General features: G+C 40.8%; 1 protein-coding gene across 1 annotated transcript in view; it reads left to right on the top strand.

Annotated features, from left to right (window-relative positions):
• SORL1 (sortilin related receptor 1) overlaps positions 1–25,712 on the top strand; it is a 216,807-nt gene that overhangs the window by 11,272 nt on the left and 179,823 nt on the right. The window contains exon 2 of the mRNA XM_027835471.1: positions 24,404–24,520. Coding sequence (XP_027691272.1) covers positions 24,404–24,520 — 117 coding nt within the window. The remainder of the gene's footprint in view (positions 1–24,403; positions 24,521–25,712) is intronic.

The raw sequence follows: 25,712 nt of genomic DNA, 5'->3' as shown, positions 1-25,712 counted from the left end.
AAAGGGGAGAGGGAGACAGATGGAGATGGAGAGGGAGAGAGAGACAGAGAGACATAGAGGGAGAAGGAGAGAGAGAGAAAGAAAGAGACAGAGAGAGGGAGACAGAGAGACAGAGACAGAGAGAGAGACAGAGAAGAGAGAGAGACAGAGAGAAAGAAGGAGAAGAAGAGAGGAGAGACAGAGAGATGGAGAGGGAAGGAGAGAGACACAGAGATAGAGACCACCTTTAATGTTTGTGCTAGAAGTTACTTTAGCCACCAGTTATCCCAATCCTGGCATTTTACAGAGGAGAAAACTGAAGCCCAGAAAGGGTAAATACATGATTTGCTGTAGGTCACACAAGTAATAAGTAACTGGGCTTGGATTTGAACCCAGTTCTTCTAACGCCCAAACCCAGTTCTCTTTCCTCTGCATATTTCATCTCATTTTGGACTTTGGTGTGTTCAGTGCACATATGGAATCATTTTAATGTTGGTGTCAAAAAGGACCTCAGAGATCATTTAGAAGTGTTTTGATGTAGTGAAAAGAGAGCTGGATTTGGAGTCAAAAGGAGCTGGGTTGGGTGTCCTTTCCTTAACAATTTATGTGACCTTGGGTAAGTCACATCTCCGTTGGCCTCAGTCTCTTCATTTGTAAATGTAGGAAGCTGGACTACCTGACCTCCGAAGTCCCTTCTGCTCTCATTTTATAATATATAATCCTTTAAAAATTTTTACTTATGCTTTTGTTTACATTTATTTATCTATCTATTTATTTTTTAACTTAACAGCCGTCAAATAAAACTAAAGGAATTTCCATGTACAGAGAAGAATGGGATCACTCCTGCAACTGTGAATTGCTATTATACAGAGCTTGCTTTTCTTTTTAAGTATTTAATAAATTAATCACGTAACTTTCAAAGCTGTCCTGATTGTTGCTGATTCCTTCTTGCCTTCCTTCTTTTCCCTCCTCACTTTTTTGGAACCCTGTCTCCAGTCTCCTTGTACTTCCGTCCTCCCCTTCCTCTCTCATTTGAAAAACAAAGCCAAGCAGAACTTTTGTAACACATATCTTCTAGCAAAACAAGTTCTTGCTTTGGCTATGCTCAAGTATGTAAGTTTCATTCTCTATCTTGAATCTTCATGTCTCTTTCAGGAGGTGGGTAGCATGCATCATCATAATTCCCTAGAATAGTGGATGGTTGCGTTGATCAGAATTCTTAGGTCATTCTTCCTTATATTATGGCTATTGAATAAATATTATACTGGTTCTGTTCACTTCACTTTACATAAGTTCATATAAATCTTCTTAGGTTTCTCTGAAAATGGCCTTCTGTATATCTTATGGTATAATAACATTCCATTACATTCTCATACCATAAGTTGTTTAGCTATTCCCCAACTGATGGCTTCCAGTCCTTTGCTGCTACGAAAAGAGCTTCTATAAAATATTTTTGTACATATAGGACCTTTTTCTTTTTCTCTGATCTTTTAGGGATAGAGGACTAGTATCACTAGCTTAGTTAGTGTCATTGGATCAAAGGGTATATATGATTTAGTAACTTTTTGGTTATAGTTCCAAATTGCTTTCTAGGATGGCTGGACTAATTTCACTGCTCCACTATTTTCCTTTTTTGGTCAACTTTGCCAATCTGTGTTGCTTTAATTTGCATTTCATAAATTATTAGTGATTTGAAGCATTTTTTCTTTTGTTTGTGAGAGCTTGGATTTTTTCCTTAGAAAACTTTGTATCCTTTGATCATTTATCAAGTGAAGGTGGCTTATTCCCTCAGTTTCTTTTCTTTTTCTGATTGCTATAGTGCATTTTGAATGCTATATCAAATAATGGTGATAATGAACCTTCTTGCTTTGCCACTGATCTTACTGGCAAGGCCTCTAGTTTATGCCTATTAAATAATGCCGACTCTTGGTTTTAGGTATATATTACTTATTATATTAAGAAATGGTATATTTATTCTTATGTGTTCTTGTGTGTGTATATATGTATGTGGGTGTTTTAACGGAAATGGGTACTGTATTTATTTATTTATTTATTTTTAATTTTTTTAGGCAATTGGGGTTAAGTGACTTGCCCAGGGTCACACAACTAGTAAGTGTCAAGTGTTTGGTCTGAGGCCAGATTTGAACTCAGGTCCTGACTTCAGGGCTGGTGCTCTATCCACTGCGCCCCTTTATTTTTTCAAAAGCCTTTTCTATATTTGTTGATGTAACCATATGATTTTTATTGTTCTTGTTATTTGACATCAATTATGTTTATATTTTTACTAATATTGAACAAGCTCTGGATTCCTGGTATAAATTCAACCTGGTCACAGTGTAAAATCTTTGTGATATGTTACTGCAGCCACTGTGCTAATGCTTTATTTAACAGTTTCTTATCAATGTTCATTAGAGATGTTAGCCAAGTTTTCTTTCTCTGTTTTGACTCTTTTCTTAGGTTTAGGTATCAAGACCATATTTGTATCATAGGAGTTTGATAGGATCCCTTTCCCCCATATTTTTGTATTTTACATATTTTTTAAATATTCACCCATTTCATTTAAAGTGTCAGCTTTTAGCATTTAATTGGGCAAAATAGTTTCTAATAATAACCTTTATTCTTTATTTGTTGTGATTTGTCCTTTTTCATTTTTGATATTAATGATTTGTTTTCTTTTTAAAATCAAATTAGCTAGTGGTTTATTCATATTTTATTTTTTCAAAAAAGTGGCTCCTAGTTTTATCTATAAACTCAATGTGTATATTTTGAATGGGACTTTCCTTTCTGTCACAGCCATTTCCTGATATGCCCTTCATTCCCCACCCTGTAATAAAGAAAAAATCAAACAAGACCTAATATGTCTATCACATGTCTATCACTAGTATGTCTATCTAGCATTTGTAGTCTACCACCTCAACCACTCCCCTTCCTCCTTACTAGGTAGAACTAGGAGTATTTTATCATCTGTTTTCTTGAATCGATAGTGGTCACTGAATTTACTGTGAGTTCAGCTGCTTTTTAGTAGCTTTTAATTTACATTATTGTGGTCATTGCATATATTGCTCTCCTAGTTCATGCATTTAGATTCTTAGGTCTTAAAAATTTTCTTTGAATTCCTCATATTTGAATAATTCTATTTATCAGTCTGTCTGTCTATCTATCTATGTGTATCTGTCTATATCTTAGAAATGAGACCTTTATCAGAGAAACAAACTGCATATTTTTTTCTCCAGTTAATGTTTTCCCTTCTAATTTTAACTGCCTTGACTTTGTTTATGTGAAAATTTTTAATTTGATGTAATCAAAACTATCCATTTTATCTCCTTGAACCTCCCTATCCTTTGTTTTTCATAAACTCACCTCCTATTTGAAAGATAATTTCTTTCCTGCTCCTCCAATTCATTTATAATGTGATTCTTTATATCTAAGTCATGTATCCATCTGGAGCTTATTTTGGCATATTGTGTCAGGTGTTGGTTTTTACCCAATTTCTGTATCTCAGTGATGTAAACTGTCAAACTAAATCTAATTTCTACTAGACTGCTTTTTTTTTTTTATTAAATAGGAAGTACTTTCCTAGGTAATTTAGGTTTTTGAATTGATCAGACAGTAGGTTATTGAGTTCTTATTCTTCCTTGTCTAGTCTTTTCTTCCCTTTTTTTTTTAACCAGTGTCTAATGATTTTGATGTAATTTGAGATATGGAGATGCTATTCCCCCTTACTTTCCGCCTTTTAAAATGTGTTTGCCTTGACATTTTAGATCTTTTGTTCTTCAAGATGAATTTTGTTATTATTTTGTCCACTTGTGTAGAGTGTTCCTTTGGTGTCTTGTTTTGTATAGCACTAAATCTATAGATTAATTTAGGTAATATTATCATTTTAATTATATTGGCATGGCCTAGCCATGAGCACTGAATATTCATCCAGCTACTTAATTGTTATTTCTTTCTTTAATGCAGAGATTCTTAACCTATTACTGTGACATGGATCCCTTTGGCAGTGTAGTAAAGTCCATGGGCCTTTTCTCAGAATGTTTTTAAATTCAAATACATAGAATTACAAAGAAATACAGTTTTCAGATTAAAAAAAGAACAAATTTATGGACCCTACTTTAAGAACCCTTGCATTTTTGTAATTTTGTTTATACTGGTATTGCATGTGCTTTGGTAAAATTTATTCACTGACATTTTGTTCATTTTGTCGATATTTTGAATGGGACTTTCCTTTCTATCATAGCCATTTCCTGATATGCCCTTCATTCCCCAACCTGTAATAAAGAAAACTAGTCAAACGAGACCTAATCACTGTATGTCACATTCAGCATCTATAGTCTACCTCCTCAACCACTCCCCTTCCTCCTTACTGAGTAGATCAAAGAAGTATTTTATCATCTGTTTTCTTGAATCGATAGTGGTCATTGAATTTACTATGAGTTCAGCTGCTTTTTAGTAGCTTTTAATTTACATTATTATGGTCATTGTATATATTGTTCTCTTAGTCCATGCATTCAGATCATGTGTCTTTCCACATTTCTTTTAATTCCTCATATTTGTTGTTTCTTGTGTCACAATAAATTCACGTGCCACCGTTTATTCAACCATTCCTCAAATGTCCTAAAATTTTGTTTGTCCTAAAATTTAGAACCCCTCTTTGTCCTAAAATTTTTCTACCCAAAAAGGACTGCTCTGAATATCTTGGTGTATATGGGACCTTTCTTTTTGTTTCTGACTTGTTTGAGGTACGTGCCTAGTAGGGGCATAACTGGGCTTAAAGTGTGTAACTTTTCTCAGATAATTCCAGATTGTTTGCCAGAGGAATCTGACCCATTCATAGATGTAGGAATTCACGTGAGTGACTTCCCAGAGCCCCTCTAACACTGACTATTTTTGTCTTTTATCATCTTTATCAATTTGATAACTGTGAGGTGAAATCAAAGTTGCTTTAACTGTTAAGACCTTTATTATTAGTGATTTGGAACCTGTTTCTTTACTGTTCCACCAATATTAAATTGTGTTATCTTTAATGATTTTTGTCAAATTGATGGGTGTGGCAAGTAGCAGGTACTTAATAAATCCTTGTTGGTTGATTAATTTTTTTTTCATATACCAACCCCTCATTTTATAGGTGAGAAATCTGAAGCCCAAATTGGTAGGAATGCCTAGCTCAATGTCACCCAGCGAGTTAGTAGCAGGAACCAAGACTTCTCAGTTCCTTGTCCCCTATTCTTTCCATAATTCTATAGGTACCTCTGAGATTTACCCTCAGGCGAATCTCATTACACCTTCCATCTCCTTCCACTGATTCCCTTCATGGACTGCTTAGGTGCTTACAGGACCCTGAGACATCCTTTGTACTCTGCAGTGGTCCCTTGTGCCTCCCCATCTGATGTGGTCAAGTTCTCCATTGGAAATAGACTCTTGAGTATGGAAGTCTATGTCTTAACCCATGCCCTTTATTTCCAGTACACTTGCTGACTTGCCTGGGTGTGACCAAGGCCAGTCTTTCTTTCCTGGCTGCCCTGTGGAGGGGCACTGAGATAAAGAATCTGTCTAGGGGCATGGTCTCCATCACTTCACATAAACACTACTGCCGGCCCGGCTGGAGAAGTTTAATTGATCATGCCATTGCTTCTGCAGGCTTTTGGCTCTGGAAAATCGGGACCTTTCAGAATGATTTATTTTCCGTTCTCCAATTAGATTAAAAAGACAGCTACGCATTCTCAGAAAGGCAAGCTGATGTAATTATCTCTCAAATCTGGCGTGCAGACAAGGACAATAAGATAGAGGTTATGTAAACCTGAGGAGTAGAGGGATCAGCCGGGAATGTTTAAAGCTTACTGCCCTCCTTTTTTTTTCTTTTTTTCTTTTTAAAAAAGAATTTCTAGCAGAACTATGCAGGGAAGAGACTAGCTGATTGAGAAAGAAATCCCTCCCCCCAGATCACTGTGGGTTGATAGAGAATAGCAGACAGGCCTAGGTGTATGTAATAAAATAAAAATGTGGGATTTTTGTAATTTCAGGATTGTAAAGGAGAAGGTAGCACTGCAGCTAGAAACGTAAATCTTAAATGTCAATTTTGAAGTATGAAAGTGATCCCTAGGGGAAAGCTGGTAGTGGGAGAGATTATAAAGAAGTTTGAACTTTTGGAGAAGCTGTTGGATTGTGAGCCCTATGGGGAAAAAACCAATCAACTCATCAAGAGTAGAGCTCTTATTAGGAATTTTAGGATTATAGATTTCAATAATCATCTAATTTTACTCTGCCACTCTCTTTCTTTCCCCTCCACTCCCTCCCTTTTTACAGAAGATAAAACAGGTCTTTAGAAGTGAAATGATTTGGCTGAGGTCCTGTGGGTGGTACTTCTCAGAGCCAAGATTGGTACCATTGTGGTAAAGTGTTTTAGCTTCTGCTTTGGTATCAGAGGACCTGGGTTATTATCCTGGCTTTGCTCCTTGCTCCCTGTGTGAGTGCTTATGATTTCTAGAGTCCAACCTCTTCATCTGTAAAATGCATGGCTTGGACTGGGTAGCTTCTGTGTTTCCCTTTAGCTCTCAGTGGAGCCCAGGTCCTTTGGTTCCAAATTACCCTTTCCAGTGTGCCACACTTTCTAGTGGAGAATTAAAGAAAGAGAGAGAGAGAGAGAGAGAGAGAGAGAGAGAGAGCGAGCATACTTCCTCCACTTACTGCCCTAAACCATCAATAAACATTTCTTAAATGCTGACCGTCCTATAGTGCCAGGCACTGTGCTAAGCTTTGGGGATACAAAAGGAGGCAAAAGACTGTCCCTGCCCTCAAGGAACTCACAGCCTAATGGGGGAGACAACTTGTAAACAAATATATACAAATTAACTATATACAGGATAAATAGGAAATAATTAACAGAAGGAAGGCACTAGAATTGAGAGAAGTTGGGAAAAGCTTCCTGCAAAAGATGGGATTTTAGTTGATACTTAAGGGAAGCCAGGAAAGTCAGTAGTTGGACTGGAGGAGGGAGAATGTTCCAGGCATGGGGGCCAGTCAGAGAAAATGCCCAGAGCTGAGAGATGGCCTGTCTTGTTCATGGTACAGAAAGGGGGCCTGTGTCACAGGATCAAAGAGCCCCATGGTAGGAAGTAAGGTGTAAGGAGACTGGAAAGGTAAGTTATGAAAGGCTTTGAATGCCAAACAGAGGATTTTTTATTTGATTTTGGAGGTGATAGGGAGCAACTGGAGTTTACTGAATAGGAGGGTGACCTGATCAGACTTGCACTTAAGGAAAAACATGTTTGTGGCTGAATGGAGGATGGGTTAGAGTAGGGAGAGGCTTGAGGCCGCCTGGAACCACCAGCAGCTATTGCAGTAATCCAGGTGTGAGGGGATGAGGGTCTGCACAAGAGTGATGACTGTGTCAGAAGAAAGAAGGGCACACGTTCAAGACATGTTGCAGAGGTGAGATCCACGGATGTTACAGAAGTGTAATCAAGAGGTCTTGGCAACAACTTGGATATAGGGGGTGAGAGATAGTAAGGAATCCAGGATGATGCCTAGGTTGTGAGCCTGAGGGACTGGGAGGATGGTGTTGCCCTCTACAGTAATAGGGAAGGTAGGAGTGGGAGAGGTTGTAGTGGGAAAGATAATGAGTTCTGTTTTGGACATGGCTACTGGACATTCAGTTCGAGATGTCTGAAAAGAAGCTGGAGATGTGTTTGGAGGTCAGCAGAGGGGAGAGGGCAGAAGAGGTAGATTTGAGAATTATCAGCATAGAGATGGTAATGAAATCCATGGCACATCACCAAGTGAAGTAATAAAGAGGGAGAAGAGGGTCCAGGACAGAACCTGAAGGACACTTACAGTTAGAGGGCATGATCTGGAGAAGTATCTAGCAAAGGAGACAGAGAAAGAGTGGGTCAGAGAGGTAGGAGGAGAGCCAGGAGAGAGTGGCTTACCAAAAACCTAGAGATAAGAGAGTATCAAGGAGGGGAGAGAGAGAGAGAGAGAGAGAGAGAGAGAGAGAGAGAGAGAGAGAGAGAGAGAGAGATCAACAGTGTCAGAGGCTGCAGGGAAGTTAAGGAGAATGAGGATGGACAAAAGGCCGTTGGATTTGGCAGCTAAGAGATCATTAGTAACTTTGGAGAGAGCAGTTTCAGTGGAATAATAAGATCAGAAGCCAGATTGTAAGGGGTTAAGAAGAGAGTGAGAGGAAAGAAAATGGAAGCATGTGTTGTTAATATAGAGGGCATTTTCAAGGAGTGCATACCTGTGTGTACCTGTCAGTCTGACCCTGAAAATGAAAGTTGGGTTAACATGTAGTTAAGTCCAGTGACCCCCAAAGGTCACTAGAAGAGGAGGCACCCGACTGAAGGCGAGTGGAAGAGATAATTTAATGTTTAAAATCTCCTGGTGCTGAAGCAGGTGTCCAGAAACACAATTCTGTGTGCCTATAGATAACCTCATCTGTGTGTAGTTTTCAGGCCAATGTTCTTTCATATTCAGAGTAAAAATAATTTGTGTGCGTTCATTGTATTTGCTTTCCCCTGTGTTGGATGGTGCAGGAGACAAATGATTCAATTTAGCAAACATTTATTAAATTCTTTGTGTGTGCAAGACCATGTACTATGCACTAGGTGAAAAATGACATAGTCCCTGCTCTCAAGGATTTTACAGTCTAATAGAAGGATGTGACTTGCACACAAATAAGTGATACTAGGTAGAATGTGATAAGGGACGAAAGACTGGAAAAAAGAATTTATTAAGGGCCTATTATGTGCCAGGTACTCTGCTAAGCACTTTAAAAAATACCATCTTATTTGATCCTTACAACTCTAGAAGATAAGTGCTATTATTATCCTCATTTTATAATTGAGTAAACTGAGGTAAACATGGCTAAGTGACTTGGTTAGGGTCACGTAACTAGTAAATGTTTGAGGTCAGATTTGAACTTAGGTCTTCATGACTCTGTCCATGGCTCTATTCATTTTACTACTTAGCTGCTTCTAGGAGAAAGGAGGAGATCCTCGAAGAGTGCTCTGGAAAGATTTGAGGAAGGAGAGGGGGAGGTTAGGGGATTTGGGGACCACTTTTACCTGGGAGAACCAGAGAAGGCTTCATGGAGGCGGTGGTGCCTGAACTGGTCCTCAAAGGAGGAGAAGGGTTTCAACCACCAGGAATAAAGGATGATATCTATGTCTTGTGCGTGGGAGAGGCCTGTATAAGTGTTTTGACTATGGAAAAGTGCAGAATAAAAACTGGGAAAGTTTTCTTGGGAATGAAGATCGTATGAAAGGGACAAGTATTAAATAAGTCTGGAAAAGGTAATTTGGAGTCAACTTGTAGTTGCCTTTAAGTGCCAGGATAATGAGTAGGTGAGTAGCCAGGTGGTGCAGTGGATAGAGTGCCAGGCCTGGAGTCAGGAAGACCTGAGTTCATATCTGGCCTCAGACACTTTCTAGCTGTGTGACCCTGGGCAATTCACTTCACCCTGTTTGCCTCAGTTTTCCTCATCTGTAAAATGAGCTGGAGAAGGAAATGGCAAACCACTCCAGTATCTTTGCCAAGAAAACCCCAAATGGGGTCACAAAGGGTCAGACATGACTGAAAATGGAGAAGTAGGGAACTACTTGAATTTTTTTGAGCATGGGGTTCAAATGAGCAAGAGCAGAGCATTCAGAAGGTTGTTTTGGCAGTTTTATGAAGGATGGATGGTAAAGGAGATTGGAGACAGTCCGTTATCAAGGTAAAGGTGATGGTGGCCTGTAGAGACTAGGATGCTGGCAATGTGAGTGGAAATGAGACATTGTGGTAATAAAACCAACGAGAAGTGAGAAGTAATTAGATGTGGGAGAGTTGAGGGATAGTGAATTATCCAGAATGCCTGAAGGTTCCATCTTGGTAAAGGATAGAGTTATGGCACCACTGTCAGAAATAGGGAATTTAGGAGGAGGGACATGTTTAGAGGGGAGGGTGACCAATTCAGTTTTGGACCTATTGAGATGACATGCTGAAAGGACATGAAGAAGGCAGCTGGATCTGTAAGATGTGCTCAGGTGAGAGGTTGGGCATGTCTATATAGATTGGAGAGTCAAAGGATCCTGAATTATGGAAGGAGCCTTCTAGGCCATTGCATCCAGTGTCCCATAATTTTACACATGAGGACACTAAAACCCAGAGAAATGAGGTGACTTGCCTAGGGTCACAGTGATGGTAAGTACCTGTGTCAGGATTGAACTTTGGTCTTCCTGTCTTCACCCTCAGGGCTCTACTTACCATGTTGCTTTAAAGACAGGATTGGAGGGCTGTCATCTGTATAGAAGTGGTAAAGATTTCCAAGGGAGAGAGTACAGAGAGAGAAGAAAAGAGAACTAAAGTCATAGCCTTAGCAGACTTCCATATTCAGTGGGTTAGAAGAGCAGGATGAACCAGCAAAGGAAACTGAGGAAGAGTGGTCAGACAGGCAGAAAGAGAACCAGGAGAAAGTGCTGTTGTGGAAGCCAAAGGAAGAAAGAATTTCTGAAAGCGCGGCATGATCAACAGTCATAAAAGCTGCAGAAGGCCCCTGGGGGATGTGGACAGGGAAAATTAATTTAGCAGTTAAGAAGGTGCCGGTGACTTTGGGGAGCGCAGTTTCACTTGCTGGGGAGAGAAGCTTGCTTGTGAGAGGTTCAGGGCGGCAACAAATGCAACACAGGCTGTTCTTTATAGAAGTTTATCAATGAATGAGAAGAAAAATAGGATGATAAGTTGAGAGAATGAAAGAGTCAAGGGAGGATTTTTTTTGGAGAGGGGAGGGGAGGGAGAGAAAGGCATTAAATAAACCTCAGCATGTTTGTAGGCAGAAAGAAGGAACTCACTAATGAGGGAGACAAATGATAGAATCCAAAAATATCTTGGCAAGACTAGAATCAAATAAGATGAAATATAAAAAAACCATCAAGCATCACATGGGTTGGAAAAAAATCACCTGCACACGTACAGGATGAGAGAGTTGTGGTTAGACAGCAGTTCATGTGAAAGCTATCGGTATTTAGTGGGCCACAATTTCAATATGAGTCAACAATGTTTCGTGGCTGCCAGAAAAGCTAATGCAGACATAGGCTGCGTCAAGAGAAGCAAATGTAGATAGAGGAGGAAGAGGAGGGAGATGATAATCTTGCTGTACTGGCCTGGTCAGAATACATCTGGAGTAATGGGTTCATTTCTGGGAGCCACGTTTTATGAAAGGACATTGAATGATGAGGATAGTGTAGGAAATGTTGTTCATCCTTCATTTTCAAAGAGGACCAGTGACATCATGGGGGGATGGCTTGACTTGCCAGTGAATTGGATTTAAGTGAGGCAGAGCTGCACAGTGTCATTAGCCGCACTCTCTCTTCTGTAGCACGTGAGGATGCATTGAAGGAACTGGGGACATTTTAGGCTGAAGAAGAGAAGGCTTGGGGAGGACATGATAAATTGTCTTCAAGTACTTGAAGAGGAATTATGTTCTGTCTGATTTCAAGAGGCAGAACCAGGAGCGTTGTGTGGAAGTCATAGAGGCAGGTTTAGGCTTTTGTGAGGCAAAACCTTCCTAAACGATTGACTTTCCTGAGCTGCCTTGAGAGGCACAGGGCTCTCTTGCACTGGAGGTCTTAAGATAGAGGGAATTCCTATTAAATCAGTCACTCAGCAAGCATTTATTAAGTACTTACTGGATGCTAGGCACTGTGCTAAGTGCTGAGAGTACAAAGAAAGTAAAAAACAGAGTTCCTGTCCTTAAGGACCTTCATTCAAATAGGAGGAGAGATGACGTGCAAATACCGACGTGCATGTAAGCTATCTACTGAGTAAATGGGAGACAGTCTCAGAACGAAGTTAGTAGTAGTGGAAGGTAGAGGGAAGAGGGGCACTGAGAAAGGCCTCTTGCAGAAGGTGGGATTTAAGCTGTTAAGGTATTATGTTAGACTGAGGTCCATTCCAATTCTAACATTCTTTGAGAGGGAATCAGCAATAGAACAAGATGCTTAAAATCATGGGCAAGGGGAGCAGCTTTGAGTACCTAGTGATGAGGGTGGCCTGAGGAGGAGGCACATTCCTTTGAGAAAGACCCCCTTCTTCTCTTCCCTCACCTCTCCCATGCTGTCTGCAGCCATGGTTGCCTAGCAAAGCTGGCTGGGTAACGGTCTGTTCATTTTATCCCTGCATGTTATTTGGGGACATGTGTTCTCAAGAACACAAGGAGCCCTTCTGATAACTAAGTGGTGTCCTTGCAGCGCTGAGGAATAATTTAAACTGGGGATATCACTCTGAGAACAGCAGTTATTTGGGTTTTGTGGGTTTTTTTCCTCTCCCTGAACCTTGTTTATGAAGCTGTGTTTATCCAGCCTGTCCCCCAGGCTGAGATGGGTGTTAAAGAAGCCTCGTTCATCAGTCTTGACTCATTTGTTATCTATCTCTGCCCCTTGGGGATACCAGGGCATCTGGCGCAGTCGAAGTGGCAGCTTCTCTGTCTGCACGTGCTGCTGGTGCTCTACTTTGGGTTAAGTTTCCACTCAGCCACTGGGTTATGCTAGGCCATGGAGGGAATTACAGTGGAGAACTGAATTAGCCCCCAGGAAATCCATTTTTACCATCACTTAGGAGTCAGTTTGCAGTCCAACTTAGTCTCAGTCCCTGAGTTATTTGTAGTACTTTTCTATAGGTGTCTTGCTAACCACTAAATAGTCGTTGGTTGTATGAAGCTTGGATCTTTTTTTCTGCCTTAGTTTTTAAAAAAAAGGATATAGCAAAGGAAGCATTTCTGTTAGTAGCAAGAGGACTTGCTGATCATTTCTTGATACCTTGAGCTGAGGATGGGATTGTTGGACTATATACTACTATTTTTTTTTTCAATTAAAAATTTTTTTTTGCTGAGGCAGTCGGGGTTAAGTGACTTGCCCCGGGTCACACAGCTAGTATCAAGTGTCTGAGGCTGGATTTGAACTCAGGTCCTCTTGACTCCAGGGCCAGTGCTCTATCCACTGTGCCATCTAGCTGCCCCTGTATACTACTATTGATGCTTCTGAGGGTAGCCAGGAGAGGAATGCTCACTGTGCTGAGCATTCTAGAAAACCTTGGAGAAGGAGGGGTAATAGTGGTAGTTGGGGACAGCTAGGGGTCAGCTGGCAACCAGCGCGGATGCCTACTGGGAGGATCTAGGTCCACTGCTTGGCTACCTCTTGTTAGCATGTAAGGTTGCCATTAGTTGAAATCCTGATGTACAATATAGTCTTCCCAGAACTAGGGTCTGCTTTTAGATAACACAAAAGGGGTAAATTAGAGGGTGAACAAATGATTACAAGGGGATTCACTTGAAGAGGGGTTGGAGGAAGAAACTTAAAAGTGCTAAGAGCCACTTGTTAGTGGAGATCAATGGACATGAAAAGTCAGTTTGAAATGATAGAGATGTAGAAATGTAGGCTGGAAGGGACTTTAGAGGACATCTAGTCTAGCTTGCTCATATTATCGGTGAGGAGACCGAGGACCAGAGAAATGCCCAGGATCATCAGGATATAGTTTTCATCAGTTTTGTGCCAAGACCACAGTTATTGTTGAGTAGTTTCAGTCCTGTCCAACTCTCGATGACCCCATTTGGGGTTTTCTTGGCAAAGATACTGGGGTGGTTTGCCATTTTCTTCTCCAGTTCATTTTACAGATGAGGAAACTGAGGCAACCAGGTTAAATGACTTGCCCAGGGTCACAGAGCTAAGAAGTGTCTGAGGCCAGATTTGAACTCAGGAAGATGAGTCTTCCTGGTTACTGTCCACTGCCCTATCCAACGCGTCACTTAGCTGCCTACCAAGACTACTGTGCTAGCCATTTAGAGGGGTTGTGGGTTGGTGACAAACACAGAGAAGCCCCTACATACTCTCAAGCAACTTACTACTTAACATTGCTGAGGAAGGAGCTTACAGGTAGGTCCTTCTCCAAGTCTGAGTCCCACTCAGGTCGTCTACCTGAAGTAATGTGTAGTCTAAGAAAATTCCTTTCCCTGTCCCTCTTTCCTTTTCTGCTTAGTGGCAAGAAAGTCTTGATCAGCTGCTTCAGTCCCAGGGAGAGGTGAGGGGAGAGCTAATAAGTTTTGTGAATCATATTGAGACCATATTAAAAGCTTAAGTGAGAGAGGTCAGTGTAGATGAACGTAGGGTCTCTGCAGGGAGCCCTTAAACTAGATTTGGGCCCTTGAGAATAATGAATTTACTAAATTTAGTGAGCACATGGAGTGATTTGGAGACCTAGCATTTAGGTTGTGCAAACAGAAATGGATGGTTTGAGCAAAACCCTGCTATGCCACTGTCAGGTGGAGGACATAATTCTTCCCTGAGAGTCTGAGTTCAGCATCCTCAAGCCTCTACTGTCAGCTTTCTGCTCAGGGGTGAGACAGGGGGTTTGTCTCTTCCTTCACCTTCCTTTAACATTTTAAAATTTTAATGTTCACCTGTTCATTTTTCAAAATGTTGAATTGTGCCTCTGGGAAACTGAAAACAGTATTGAAAAGTGAGCAAGAATTTGTCTGTTTTTCTTCTTTCCATTGACTTTTGGAAAGAAGCTGTACAGGAGTGACCACATATTGATTGTTCCTTGATCATCCTAACCCATGGATTTTACCAATGTGAAAAAAGGAGAGGCAAAAGGAAAGAGAGGGAGCTGGCTGTGGCCTAATCAAAAAAAGAAGTTAGGCCCGAAAGGAGTCTCAGATGAATGACCCCTTGAGATCATAGGATTATAGATTTAGAGAAAATTAGGAAATTATAGGATTTGCCTAAGGTCACACAGGAAGTAAGTGGCATAGATAGGGTTTGAACCAGGGCCGTCCTCCAAATCCATTGCTTTTTGTCAGTGTCTTGTTTTAATCTTCTTTGTACCAGATCAGATGTGTACTCCACTTTCTAAGAAGCCAAATATGAGCTAGATTGATTTTTAAATGCTCCAAGCTTTTCTCATAGTATTACAGGATGTCAGAGATGGACTCCTCATTTTATAGATGAAGAAACAGCCACAGAAAGGTGGAGTAACTGTTCCCATTGACTTTTCTTGCATGACTTCTAGGAAATCAATGCTCTTGCCCTCTTCCTCCTGTTTTTACTAATGTGGAGTCTGCAGATTTTGAGGGCGGTGAATCTTGACTCTGGATATAACTGGTACCAAGTAGTGTATCCTCTCAGAGCTCAGTTTATCTATGGGGAAGGAAAATGATTGCAACTCCCAGGGACATGAGGCCAGTTCATTTCATTTGCTTTTGTTAGAAGCCCTGTGTGCTAGAGAAAAGACTTGAACCTCATGGATAGAAAGTTGATCTTGGAGTCAGGAAAACCCAGCTTCAGGTCTCTCTGATGTGTATTTACTGGCTTAGTGGTCCTGGGCGAGCGACTTTGCCAGTCAATGTCTATTCTCTCAAAGACTGTAAATTGCAGAAAAGGAGGCAGCCTTCATTACTAGAATCAATTTCCTCGTCTAAGCCTTCCTGATACTAAAGAAGTCACAGGTCCGGTTCCCATTCCTATATATCTATTATGTACTTGGGAAGGAACTGTGTGCTCAGTGCTGGGGATCCAGCACTGATGAAAAATAGTGCAGCCTTCTGGGAGTTTACAAGTCACCTGGGGGATATGACACACATAAAAATAAGTGATTATACCTGATATTTATATAACTCTTTAACATTTGCAAAGTACTTTCCATACAGTTATCTCATTTAAGCCTCATAACAACTTTGTAAGGTAGGCTCTATAGGTATTATATAATCTTCATTTTGCAGTTAAGGAAACTGAGGCCCCATGGGGGGGAGTGCAGCTGGTGTCAGAGGTGGGATTTGCATCCAGCTACTCTGACTCCAGAGTCAGTATTTAAAAAACAAAATTTTTTTTTTTTAACATTAGCATGTTCCCCCTATAATACAAAGTAGATGGATAGGGCAAAAGAGAGATTTAGACTGAGTGTCCTAGGAAAATCTGAGGAGAAAGAAAGATCAGCTTCAGCTGGGGGGGAGAGGGGTAAATGGAGCAGGGAAGACTTCATGGAGGAGGTGATAGCTAAATCAATCCTTAAAGGAAGAGACGATTTTGTCTGATGGAGAAGAACAGAGGAGTGTGTTCTAGGCATGAAAGATGACTTATTACAGCTCATGGAGGGGGGATAGAGAAGGGGAGAGCAAATTTATATTGAGGAACAGCTAGTTTTCTGGGTCTGTCGGAATATAGAGGCTAGACCAAGAGAGAATACGTAAGAGCTCTGAATTAATCTGGGGGATAAAAGGACATGAAAGTGGTGAGGGGCATATGGTCATGATTATTGTGTGCTGTTTAAATGGACACCTGTAGTTAGTAGGGGGTCTGTACAGCTGGGGATTGGAAGGGTTGTACTGACCCTGAAACTCTCTGAATGAATTGGATTTCTCTTTGATGGATTTATTTGGCCAATGTTCTAACCCTCGGTCTCCATGGTGACTCGCTCCAGCAGGACGTTTTGGTAGCATAATGCATTTAGAATTGACATTAGCATCATTTCCTGCCAGTGGGGGCTTCTCCATGCTGGAGCAGGTGCTTATTTGTGTCAAACTGGGGAACCTTCCTTGGTGGAGCTCTTCAAGACAAACAAACCAGGCTATTTCTCAGCTAGTTGAGGTGTGGTTCTTGCTGGGAGGCAGAGATGGGGACCAGATGCCTTCTTGAAAGCTTATCCAGGCCCAGGATTCTGTGACTGCCCACGCCTTGCACTGTGTCACGAGCAGAAACCTCTCTTCTGGTGGAGGAGGCACAGAAATGTCCCATGAAAGACAAGTCTGTTTATGGGGGCCGGTCTGCTTGGGCTCATGGCTTCTGTCTCTTCCTGTTTGTCATCTCAGGTGAGGCGGTGGACCCAAGACTAGGCCCTGTGATTAAGTCTCATTCAAGCCCCAGTTATTCCTCGGAACTCTACAGAGGAAGGCCTTTTTGCCCACTAGGGTCCTGGTGATCATGTGCTCTGGAAAGAGGCAGCATAATCTATGGGAAAGAGTACTGGCTCAGGAATCACAGGACCTGGTTCAAATCTTGCCTCAAATGCTTACTCCTTGGATAACTATGGGCAAGTTGTATAATCATCCTGGGTCCTAATCTCCTCATGTGTAAAATGAGGGTGTTAAACTAGGTCCCTTTTAATTCTAGGTCACACAGCTGGTAAGTGTCTGAAGCTGGATTTGAACTCCAGTCTTCCTGACTCCAGGCTTGGCACTGTACCCACTGTACCACCTAGCTGCCCAACAACAGAGGTCCCTTCCAGTTCTAGATTTAGGATCCTGCAAGTCACTCTGTGCCTTCCATGCCCTAACCACACACTCATGGAAACTCTTCTCCCTCTTTGTCTATTTTCCCATCTCTGTATAAAGTACTTAGCCAGTGCCTAGCACATAATGGGCACTATATAAATGTTAGCTGTTATTAATATAATTATTATGTTTCCCTCACCCCATCCCTGTCCTCAGAGCTGATTGTGAAGTTTGGGCAGGGCTGGTAAGGGAGTTAGAGGCCTTGGAGCAGCTCCCCAGGATTTTTTGGGTTTTACCTTGCTGGGTTTTGAGGTTAGTGTTGCTGAGTCAGGAGGGAGGGGAGGGGAGGAGGATGAGGATAGGACCAAGAAGGAAAATAAGCAGCTGAAGCAGTTTCTTAACTCGGGGGCTTTAATGATGGATTGTGCCTGTGGATTGGGGGTGGGAGCGATACTTTGTTTTCTCACTGGGGAACCAGGGACCAGGTATGGATCACAGAGAGGAGCACTTCCAGCTGGAACATCCTGTGATTTGGGTCTTCTGCTCTTCCGTGGGCAGGGGCTGGGCTGGCCTCTCTGTATCACTAAGTTCTGTGGCCTCTCATCCTCTGCACTCTTTTTTTTCCACCTTGGGGATTGATTCCTGTGACTTTTTGGTTTTATGTCTTTGAAGGATGGGACGCCTAATACACAGATGCACAGCGCAAAAAGGTACAGCAATAAAAGAGAACAGCCTTGCCTTGAGGATTGGCAGTGACTCACCCCTAATTGTGCGCCAGGGAACTGTTCACGTGGCCAGAATGTGCTGCTTACCGAAGTCCCACCAATCTAAGGGGCTGGATTTGCTTGGGTGTGAGGCACTCCTTGCCGGAGGATTCTCACTAATACCAGTTTGGGATTTACTGCCTTGTTGCAGTCAGCAGTTGGGAATGAAAGGATCACCAAACCGAAATTATTTAAAAAAAAATAATAATTTCATCCTGCTCAAATTTCACACTTCCTAGCCAAACTCACGCAGCAGTTCCGTGCCCGGTTCCTTTTGTTCCTCCTGACGCTCTTGCCCCACTCCCCCTCTGACCGTCATGAGTGACATTTCCTCTGAGCTGGGAAGACTTTAGCTGGTTCTCTTCAGAGCCATTCCCTTTATTTCCCTAGTCTCTTGTCAAGGAAAGCTCTGTGTCCTTGAAGAGCTATTTGACTTTCCTCAGTCCCTTGGTTATTTTTTGTTTTTTTGGGTAGGTCATTTTTGAGCTTGAAAACTGAATGTTTTCCTCAGTCACATCAGGAATCACTTGGGTATTGTATCTGTGTCGCTAGACCTGTATTATGTTTATTTTTCTGTTCATTTTTATTTTAAACTTAGACACCAAATAAAATGGTACTTCCATATACATAGTATAACAGAAGAGGATTGTCCATAAAATTGTGAATTTCTAGTATGCACAGGTTTCCTTTCTTTGAAATGTGTAATAAATTCAACATATAACTTTAAAAGCAAGTCCCACTTGTTTAGGACTCTTTCCAGCCTTATTTCTCTTGTGCACATAAAAAAAATGATGCTTCATTGACTGTCTTTTCTTTTTTTCATTATCCTGTCCCTATCCATTCTCTCCTTTTAACCCCTCCCCTCATCAGAAAAAAAAGAGAAGAAAGACCTTGTAACAAATATACACATACAACACACACACACACAACACACAAACACACTTGCGTGTGCATGTTTTTTGTTTTTTCTGTGTTATGTTCACTGGGCATCATTTTTAGTCACAATTCCCATTTCTTCTTATCCATCCTGTCTCTCCTTCAGTTACCTTGCATTTATTTTGTGTAGTTTTTGTATCTCCTTGTATCAAGTCAAGTCAAGTCAAATCAACAAGCATTTATTAAACTCTTACTATGTACTAGCTATGTGACCCTGGGCAAGTCACTTAACTCAGTTTGCCTCCGTTTCCTCATCTGTAAAGTGAACTGGAGAAGGAAATGGCATACCACTCCAGGGTCTTTGCCAAGAAAACCCTAAATGGGGTCAGGAAAAATCGGGCACAACGGAAACAACTGAACAACAGCAACAACAGTGTACTAGCTGGGTACTGTGCTAAGCACTGGGAATATAAATACAAGCAGGTAGAAAAGCAGCTCCTGCCCTCAAGAAGCTTACATTCTGAAGGGGCTGGATGACTCATAAGAAGAAGCTGGAAGGTGGGGTGGGGGATATGAAGGTACCTGGCAATGGGGCATTGTAGACAAAGTGTGGGAGGAGAGTCAGGGGTGCAGCCTGTAGAGGAAATAGAATTCCTATATATGTAAGCATTGTCTCCCAGATAAATCCCTGGAGAACAGAGATTGTCTCATCTCTGCCCTTGTATCCAGTCCTGAGCACAGAGCCTGGTGCATGGTCAGCATTTAATAAATGCCTATTATTTGATTGATTGATTCTTCCTAGTGCTAAGAGGCAGCAGGCATAGTAGAAAGAATCCTGGATTTGGAATCAGGAAACCTGGGTTTGAATTCTTTTTATTTTATTTTATTGGTTTATTTTGATTTATCAACAGTCACTTCCATTCACTTTTGAGTTTAAAAATTTTCTCCAAGACAGTGCGCAATCTAACATAGGCTATATATACATGTATATATATATATATATATGTATATATATATATATATATACACATTACTATTAAACATATTTTCACATTAGTGATGTTGGAAAGAAGAATTAGAACCAATAGGAGGAACCACAAGAAAGAAGAAACAAAACAAAACAGAAAAAAAAAAAGAGCAGATAGTATGCTCTGATCTGCATTCAAACTCCCTAGTTCTTTCTTCTTTGTGGATAGCATTTTCCATCATGAGGCCTTTGGAGATGTCTTAGATCCTTCCATTGCTGAGGAGGGCTAAGTCTATCAATGTTAGTCATCACACAATGTGGTTGTTACTGTGTACAACGTTCTCCTGGCTCTGCTCACTTCACTCAGCATCAGTCCATACAAGTCTTTCCAGGTTTTTCTGAAGTCTGCCTACTCATCATTTCTTATAGCACAACAGTATTCCATTACATTCATATACTGGGTTTGAATTCGGCTTTAGGTGCTTGATGTGTGGCCGTGGGCAAGGCTTTTAATTCTCCACATAGAGGTTTCCTCTTCTGTTAAATAGGGATAATTAGACTCCCAACACTCATCTCCCTGTCTTGTTTGTGAGGAATTCATTTTGCACACTTTAAGGTGCTAAGCTAACATTATCTATTAGCATTAGTATTCTAGTCATAACCTTGACGTTCAAGGAGAGAAAATTGGATGCTTGTTCAAATCATTGTAACTTTTATACTCCTATACATAGGTGCTTCCTGTTCACTTTCATCTGCATATTACCCCTACTGGGGAGGCGATTAAGCTTCAGGAAGTGATAATGAACCTTAGTGCTTGGAAGGTGCCCTGATTCCTCTGGGCTCTGGTTTCCCCTGGGTGTTTTCACTTTGTTCTATCCCATTGTCATTTACATGAGATCTTAAGTAGAGATGGGTAGGGGAATTTTAGGATAATATACTTTCCAAAACATTTTGAAGATTTTTTTCACCTTTTTTTTTTTTAAAGTAATACAACAGTTTATATCAGACATTTGCAAAATGAGTGCTTGAGATCTTGGATCTATTTCGATGCAGGTGCTGTCTCAAAGTAAAATAGTTAAAGATCAGCACCCCTGTCACTCTGCCTGCCAAGTACTTTTTGCAGGTGTTTCTCTTATCTTTTGTGAGAACACCTTAAGGAGAAGGGGATGGGAAGAACTAGGTGGGGGGGAGGGGAACTGGAGAGAAGCACAGACTTATTGTTGCTTATATTTTGACAGTAGGATTTCTAAGAACAGCCAAATGAGAAAAAAACAAAAACAAAAAAAACCTTTAAAGAGTAGTTCCACTTAGGCTGAGGTTTTGCATCAGTCCAAGAAGTAATGTTCTCACAAAGGAGGTCTATCCAACAGTGATAATTCCTAATGGGGTACTGAAACTAGGGAGTAAAAACCATGTAGGCTAGGGTAGGAGATGGTCATTTAGATTCAGAAAACTTTGTGTATTTCAGAAATGTATATTCAGTTCCTGGACTGAAAATGAGGGGATCAGTAGAGTCATTTGGGCAGTTAAGAATCAGTGTCACCCAGAAATATGATCACAGGGGACCAAAACATCTCTTTTTGAGCCTTGCATCTTAGATTAGGTGTGATCTGGGGATGCCAGAGGGTCTGTGAGGTCCTATTAGGAGTTTTGCTTTTTGGTGAGGCAATTGGGGTTGAGTGACTCGTCCAGGGTCACACTGCTAGTAACCTTCAAGTTTCTGAGGCCAAATTTGAACTCAGGGCTTCCTGACTCCAAGCCGGAGCTCTATTCACTGCGCCACCTAGCCCTTCTATTAGGAGTTTTGTGAGGTCAGTACTATTTTCATGATAATATTATAATTTTTTAAAACTTCTAATATGACAAATATCTCTAGATATAATCCAAATAAGGAACACTACTTTGAGGGATCTTCAGTAATTTTTAAGAGTGTAAAAGGGTCCTTCAGAGTGAAAAGTTTGAAAACCTCTGTCCTAGACCTGCAGGAAGTGTTGATTCTCATTTTGGCTTTACCACGTAGTAGATGTGTGACTTTAGAATCTTTGAGATAGAAGAACCTTAGAAACAATCTGGTCTGACCCTGGTGCAGCCTGGTTAGATGAGGACACTTTCTGCAATGTGGGGGTAGTGGTGAAGGGAGGAGGATGCCACATGTAGACAAACAACTAGAATGAGAAGGCCATAAATAACAGCTAGAATGAGAAGTCCATAAATACAGCCCTGGGACTCCAAAGGAATTCTCCCAACCCTGCGTTGATCCCCACTTAGCTTACTCATCATCGATGCGTTCTTACGTGCCTTGAGTCTGCTTACCTTAGCTTGGTGCATTTTTTTTTTGTAAATAGTATTTTATTTTTTCCAATTACATGTAAAGATAGTTTTTAGCATTCATTTTCATAAGATTTTGAGTTCCAAATTTTTCTCCTTCCCTTCTCCTTCCCTCCCTTCTCTTCCTTCCCCCATCCCCAAGACAGTAAGTGATCTGATGTAGGTTATACATATGCAGTCATGAAAATATATTTCCACATTAGTCATGTTGTGAAAGAAGAAACAGAACAAAAGAGAAAAGCCACAAAAACCAAAAAAAAAAGTAAAAATAATATGCTTCAATCTGCATTCAGACTCCAGAGTTCTTTCTCTGGATATGGATAGCATTTTCCATCATGAGTCTTTTGGAATTGTCTTGGATCATTGTATTTCTGAGAAGTGCTACGTCAGTCACAGTTGATCATTGCACAGTATTACTGTTACTGTGTATAATGTTCTCCTAGTTCTGCTCACTTCACTCAGCGTCAGTTCATGTAAGTCTTTCCAAGTTTTTCTGAAATCCACCTGCTCATCCTTATAGCACAATAGTATTTCCTTACTTTCATATACTACAGCTTGTTCAGCCATTCAGCAGTTGATGGACATTCCCTCAATTTACAGCTCTTTGCCACCATAAAAAGAACTGCTCTAAATATTTTTGTACATGTAGGTCCTTTTCCGCTGTTTTATGATCTCTTTGGGATATAGACGTTGCTAGATCAAAGGGTGTGTGCAGTTTTATTGCCCTTTGGGCATAGTTCCAGATTGTGCTCCAGAATGGTTGGATCCATTCACAACTCCACCAGCAATAAATTAGTGTCCCAGTTTTCCCACGTCTTCTCCAACATTGGTCATTTTCCCTTTCTTTCATATTAGTCAATCCGATAGGTGTGAGTTGGTATGGCTTGGTGTATTTTTAAAGGCCTCTACCCCTTTTGTCCTCCTGAGTTCAAAACAGTGCTGGCTTATGGACAGATTAGCATTCTTGGGATCCTTGTGTAACAAATACTGAGACCTTGTTTTTTTCTCATTTGGCTGTTCTTGGAAATCCTACTGTCAAAATATAAGCAACAATAAGTCTGTGCTTCTCTTCATTAAACACATTTTTAAAAATGCTTTTTTTTTTTTTTTGTGATGAGGCAGTTGTAGTTAAGTGACTTGCTCAGAGTCACATACCTAATGTTATGTGTCTGAGGCTGGATTTGAACTCAGGTCCTACTGACGCCAGGGCCAGTGATCTATCTACTGCACCACCTAGCTGCCCATAAAAATGCTTTTTGTGTGTTTTATACCACCAATAGCTCACGTACTACTGATAATCTCTGCAGTTAGCAATAGAGTGTGGAGCTGGGTTTCTGTTTCTTCAGATCCTGATCCAGGATAATGAGTTATTCACTGTACTTCAAACATCTCCAGTGATGGAGAACTCTCTACTTTGGGCAACTGGCTTGAACTTCTCTGAGCCCCAGTTTTTTCATCTCTAGAATGAGAGGATTGGCCTGATGACCTCAAAGTCTTCTTTTAGCTCTAAACATTTGGGATTCTTAGAGAATTTTTAAAAGTATTACCAGCTCTTGGTTTTCCACACAAATGTAGGGGAAAGGATAATAACCAAAGAGTCACTTGTCTTTGGTCTTGTGTTTTTCTATTTACATTTAAACATGGCTGTTCCTTTTGCTTCTCAATGTATCAAACAAAGAATTCTAAATTCATACAGAACTTCTCTGTTTCTCATTGGATGCTGGGATTAAATAGTACTACCCCTTAGACACCTTAGCAAGGGGTCAGCCTGAAATCCTGCCTAAGCTTACTCCTTTCACAACTACACTGAGGTAGGGGATCTGGGCAAGTGTGAAGGAATTGCCAACATTTTGTTTAGTTAGACTGCATGCTACGTGTATGTCACATGTTCAGCAAGCAGAGTGGTAATCAGAGGTTGGGATAATCTCAGCAAAAGACTCAAGTAAGAAGAGTAACTGATATCAGCCGAGACTTATAGGCAAGAGTTGTCTCAGCATGCATATTCACATATACGTGATCAAGGTTTAACCTTAAAATGGAAGCAGTTTGTTTTTTTCCTTGGAAAGTTTATTCTGGGGGACTGGAGGTGTGGGGTATGGATACGCTCAAAAAAAGCACAAACTGGCTTTTAAACCTAAGAGCCCTTGAAATTCCCTGTGGATGGGGGTGAGGAGGAGAGGAAAGGGATACTTGGCCCAGATTTCCTGTATCTGTCACCCTTTCTAATTCTTCTGGTGATTCAATCTGTTTCAGGTGAGCCTGAATGACTCCCATAATCAGATGGTGGTACACTGGGCTGGAGAAAAGAGCAACGTGATTGTGGCGTTAGCCAGAGATAGCCTGGCACTGCTGGGGCCTAAGAGTAGTGATGTAAGTATGCTGTCCTTATTTGGAAGGAGGGGGGGAGCTCTGGGAGTTTGGTGGTGCGTGGGCATGTTCATACCTCCTTTTGTTCTGCCTGTGAGAGGTGGAGTCTGCTCTTGGCTCACCTGGAGAAATTATAGGTAAGTGGAGAGTAGACCAGGAATATCACACAATGACAGGGCAGGGTGGGTAGAAATATTATCTCTTTTGCTTGCCTGATATATAACTCAGTGCTGAAAACATATCCTTATGATAACATGGTTGCTTTATTTTTCAAAGTGACATGGTATTGTCCTGGTGGCTGTATCCACTCGACATGGTGCCAGAAATATATATTCCTGGGCAGAAGCCACCTTGTCTCTTGGAACAGAACCCAGATGAAATCTCAGTGGCTTTCTCATTCGTTGAATTCTTACCTGTTGCATTTGAGTGGATTTCTTTCCTTGGCTTTTCCTCTTTAAAGTGTTCAGGGGCTGGATGCTACCCCCATTTCAGGAACTCTGCTGAAAATAAGGGGAATTTCTTTGGGTATATACATCTAACACATTGACAACCTGGGACTGTGTGCAGAGGGTCCTTTAATGCTTTGGTTGCTATGATACTTGGAACATGAGAGGATGCTTCATTTCAGCTGTATGCAAGGATCCTTCAATTTAATTTTTTTACTTTCTGTTTGTGTGTGGTACTCATTATGTGTATTATATATGTTATACATCTATATGTAATATATACATTTTTAAATTTTATTTTTCTGTTATATACAGACCTGTGATTTCATTGGTATAGGGAGCTTCTATTGAGGAAACCCCCTTTTCCAATATAGATTAGGGACTATTCTGCAATTTATAGTTTTAGGGGGTTGTCTGGGGGCATTGAGGGGTTAAGTGATTTGTGAAGGGTCACATAGACAGTATGTGATAGATAGGACTTGAACCCAGTTCTGATTCTAAGACCAGATTTTTTATTCAGTATGCTATCCTGTCTTTCATAACATATTATATAATAATGTACATATATTATTTTAATTAGATTCAGGAAGAAGATGGATAGTAGAAAATCATCTCTAATCTAAAAGTCTTTGAAATTTCCATGTGTTCAATTTGAGGGACTTTGGCTTTGAGTCCCTGTTTTTCCTTCCCTGGCTAATTCATCTGGTGATCTGAGCTCTAGAGGGTTAATTGGAATTATAATTACATTG

This window comes from Vombatus ursinus, unplaced genomic scaffold (genome assembly GCF_900497805.2).
Source record: "Vombatus ursinus unplaced genomic scaffold, bare-nosed wombat genome assembly UNPS02014816.1, whole genome shotgun sequence".
Classification (NCBI taxonomy): domain Eukaryota; kingdom Metazoa; phylum Chordata; class Mammalia; order Diprotodontia; family Vombatidae; genus Vombatus; species Vombatus ursinus.
The sequence above is the reverse complement of the archived record's forward strand: the minus strand, read 5'-3'. Positions and strand labels throughout refer to the sequence as shown.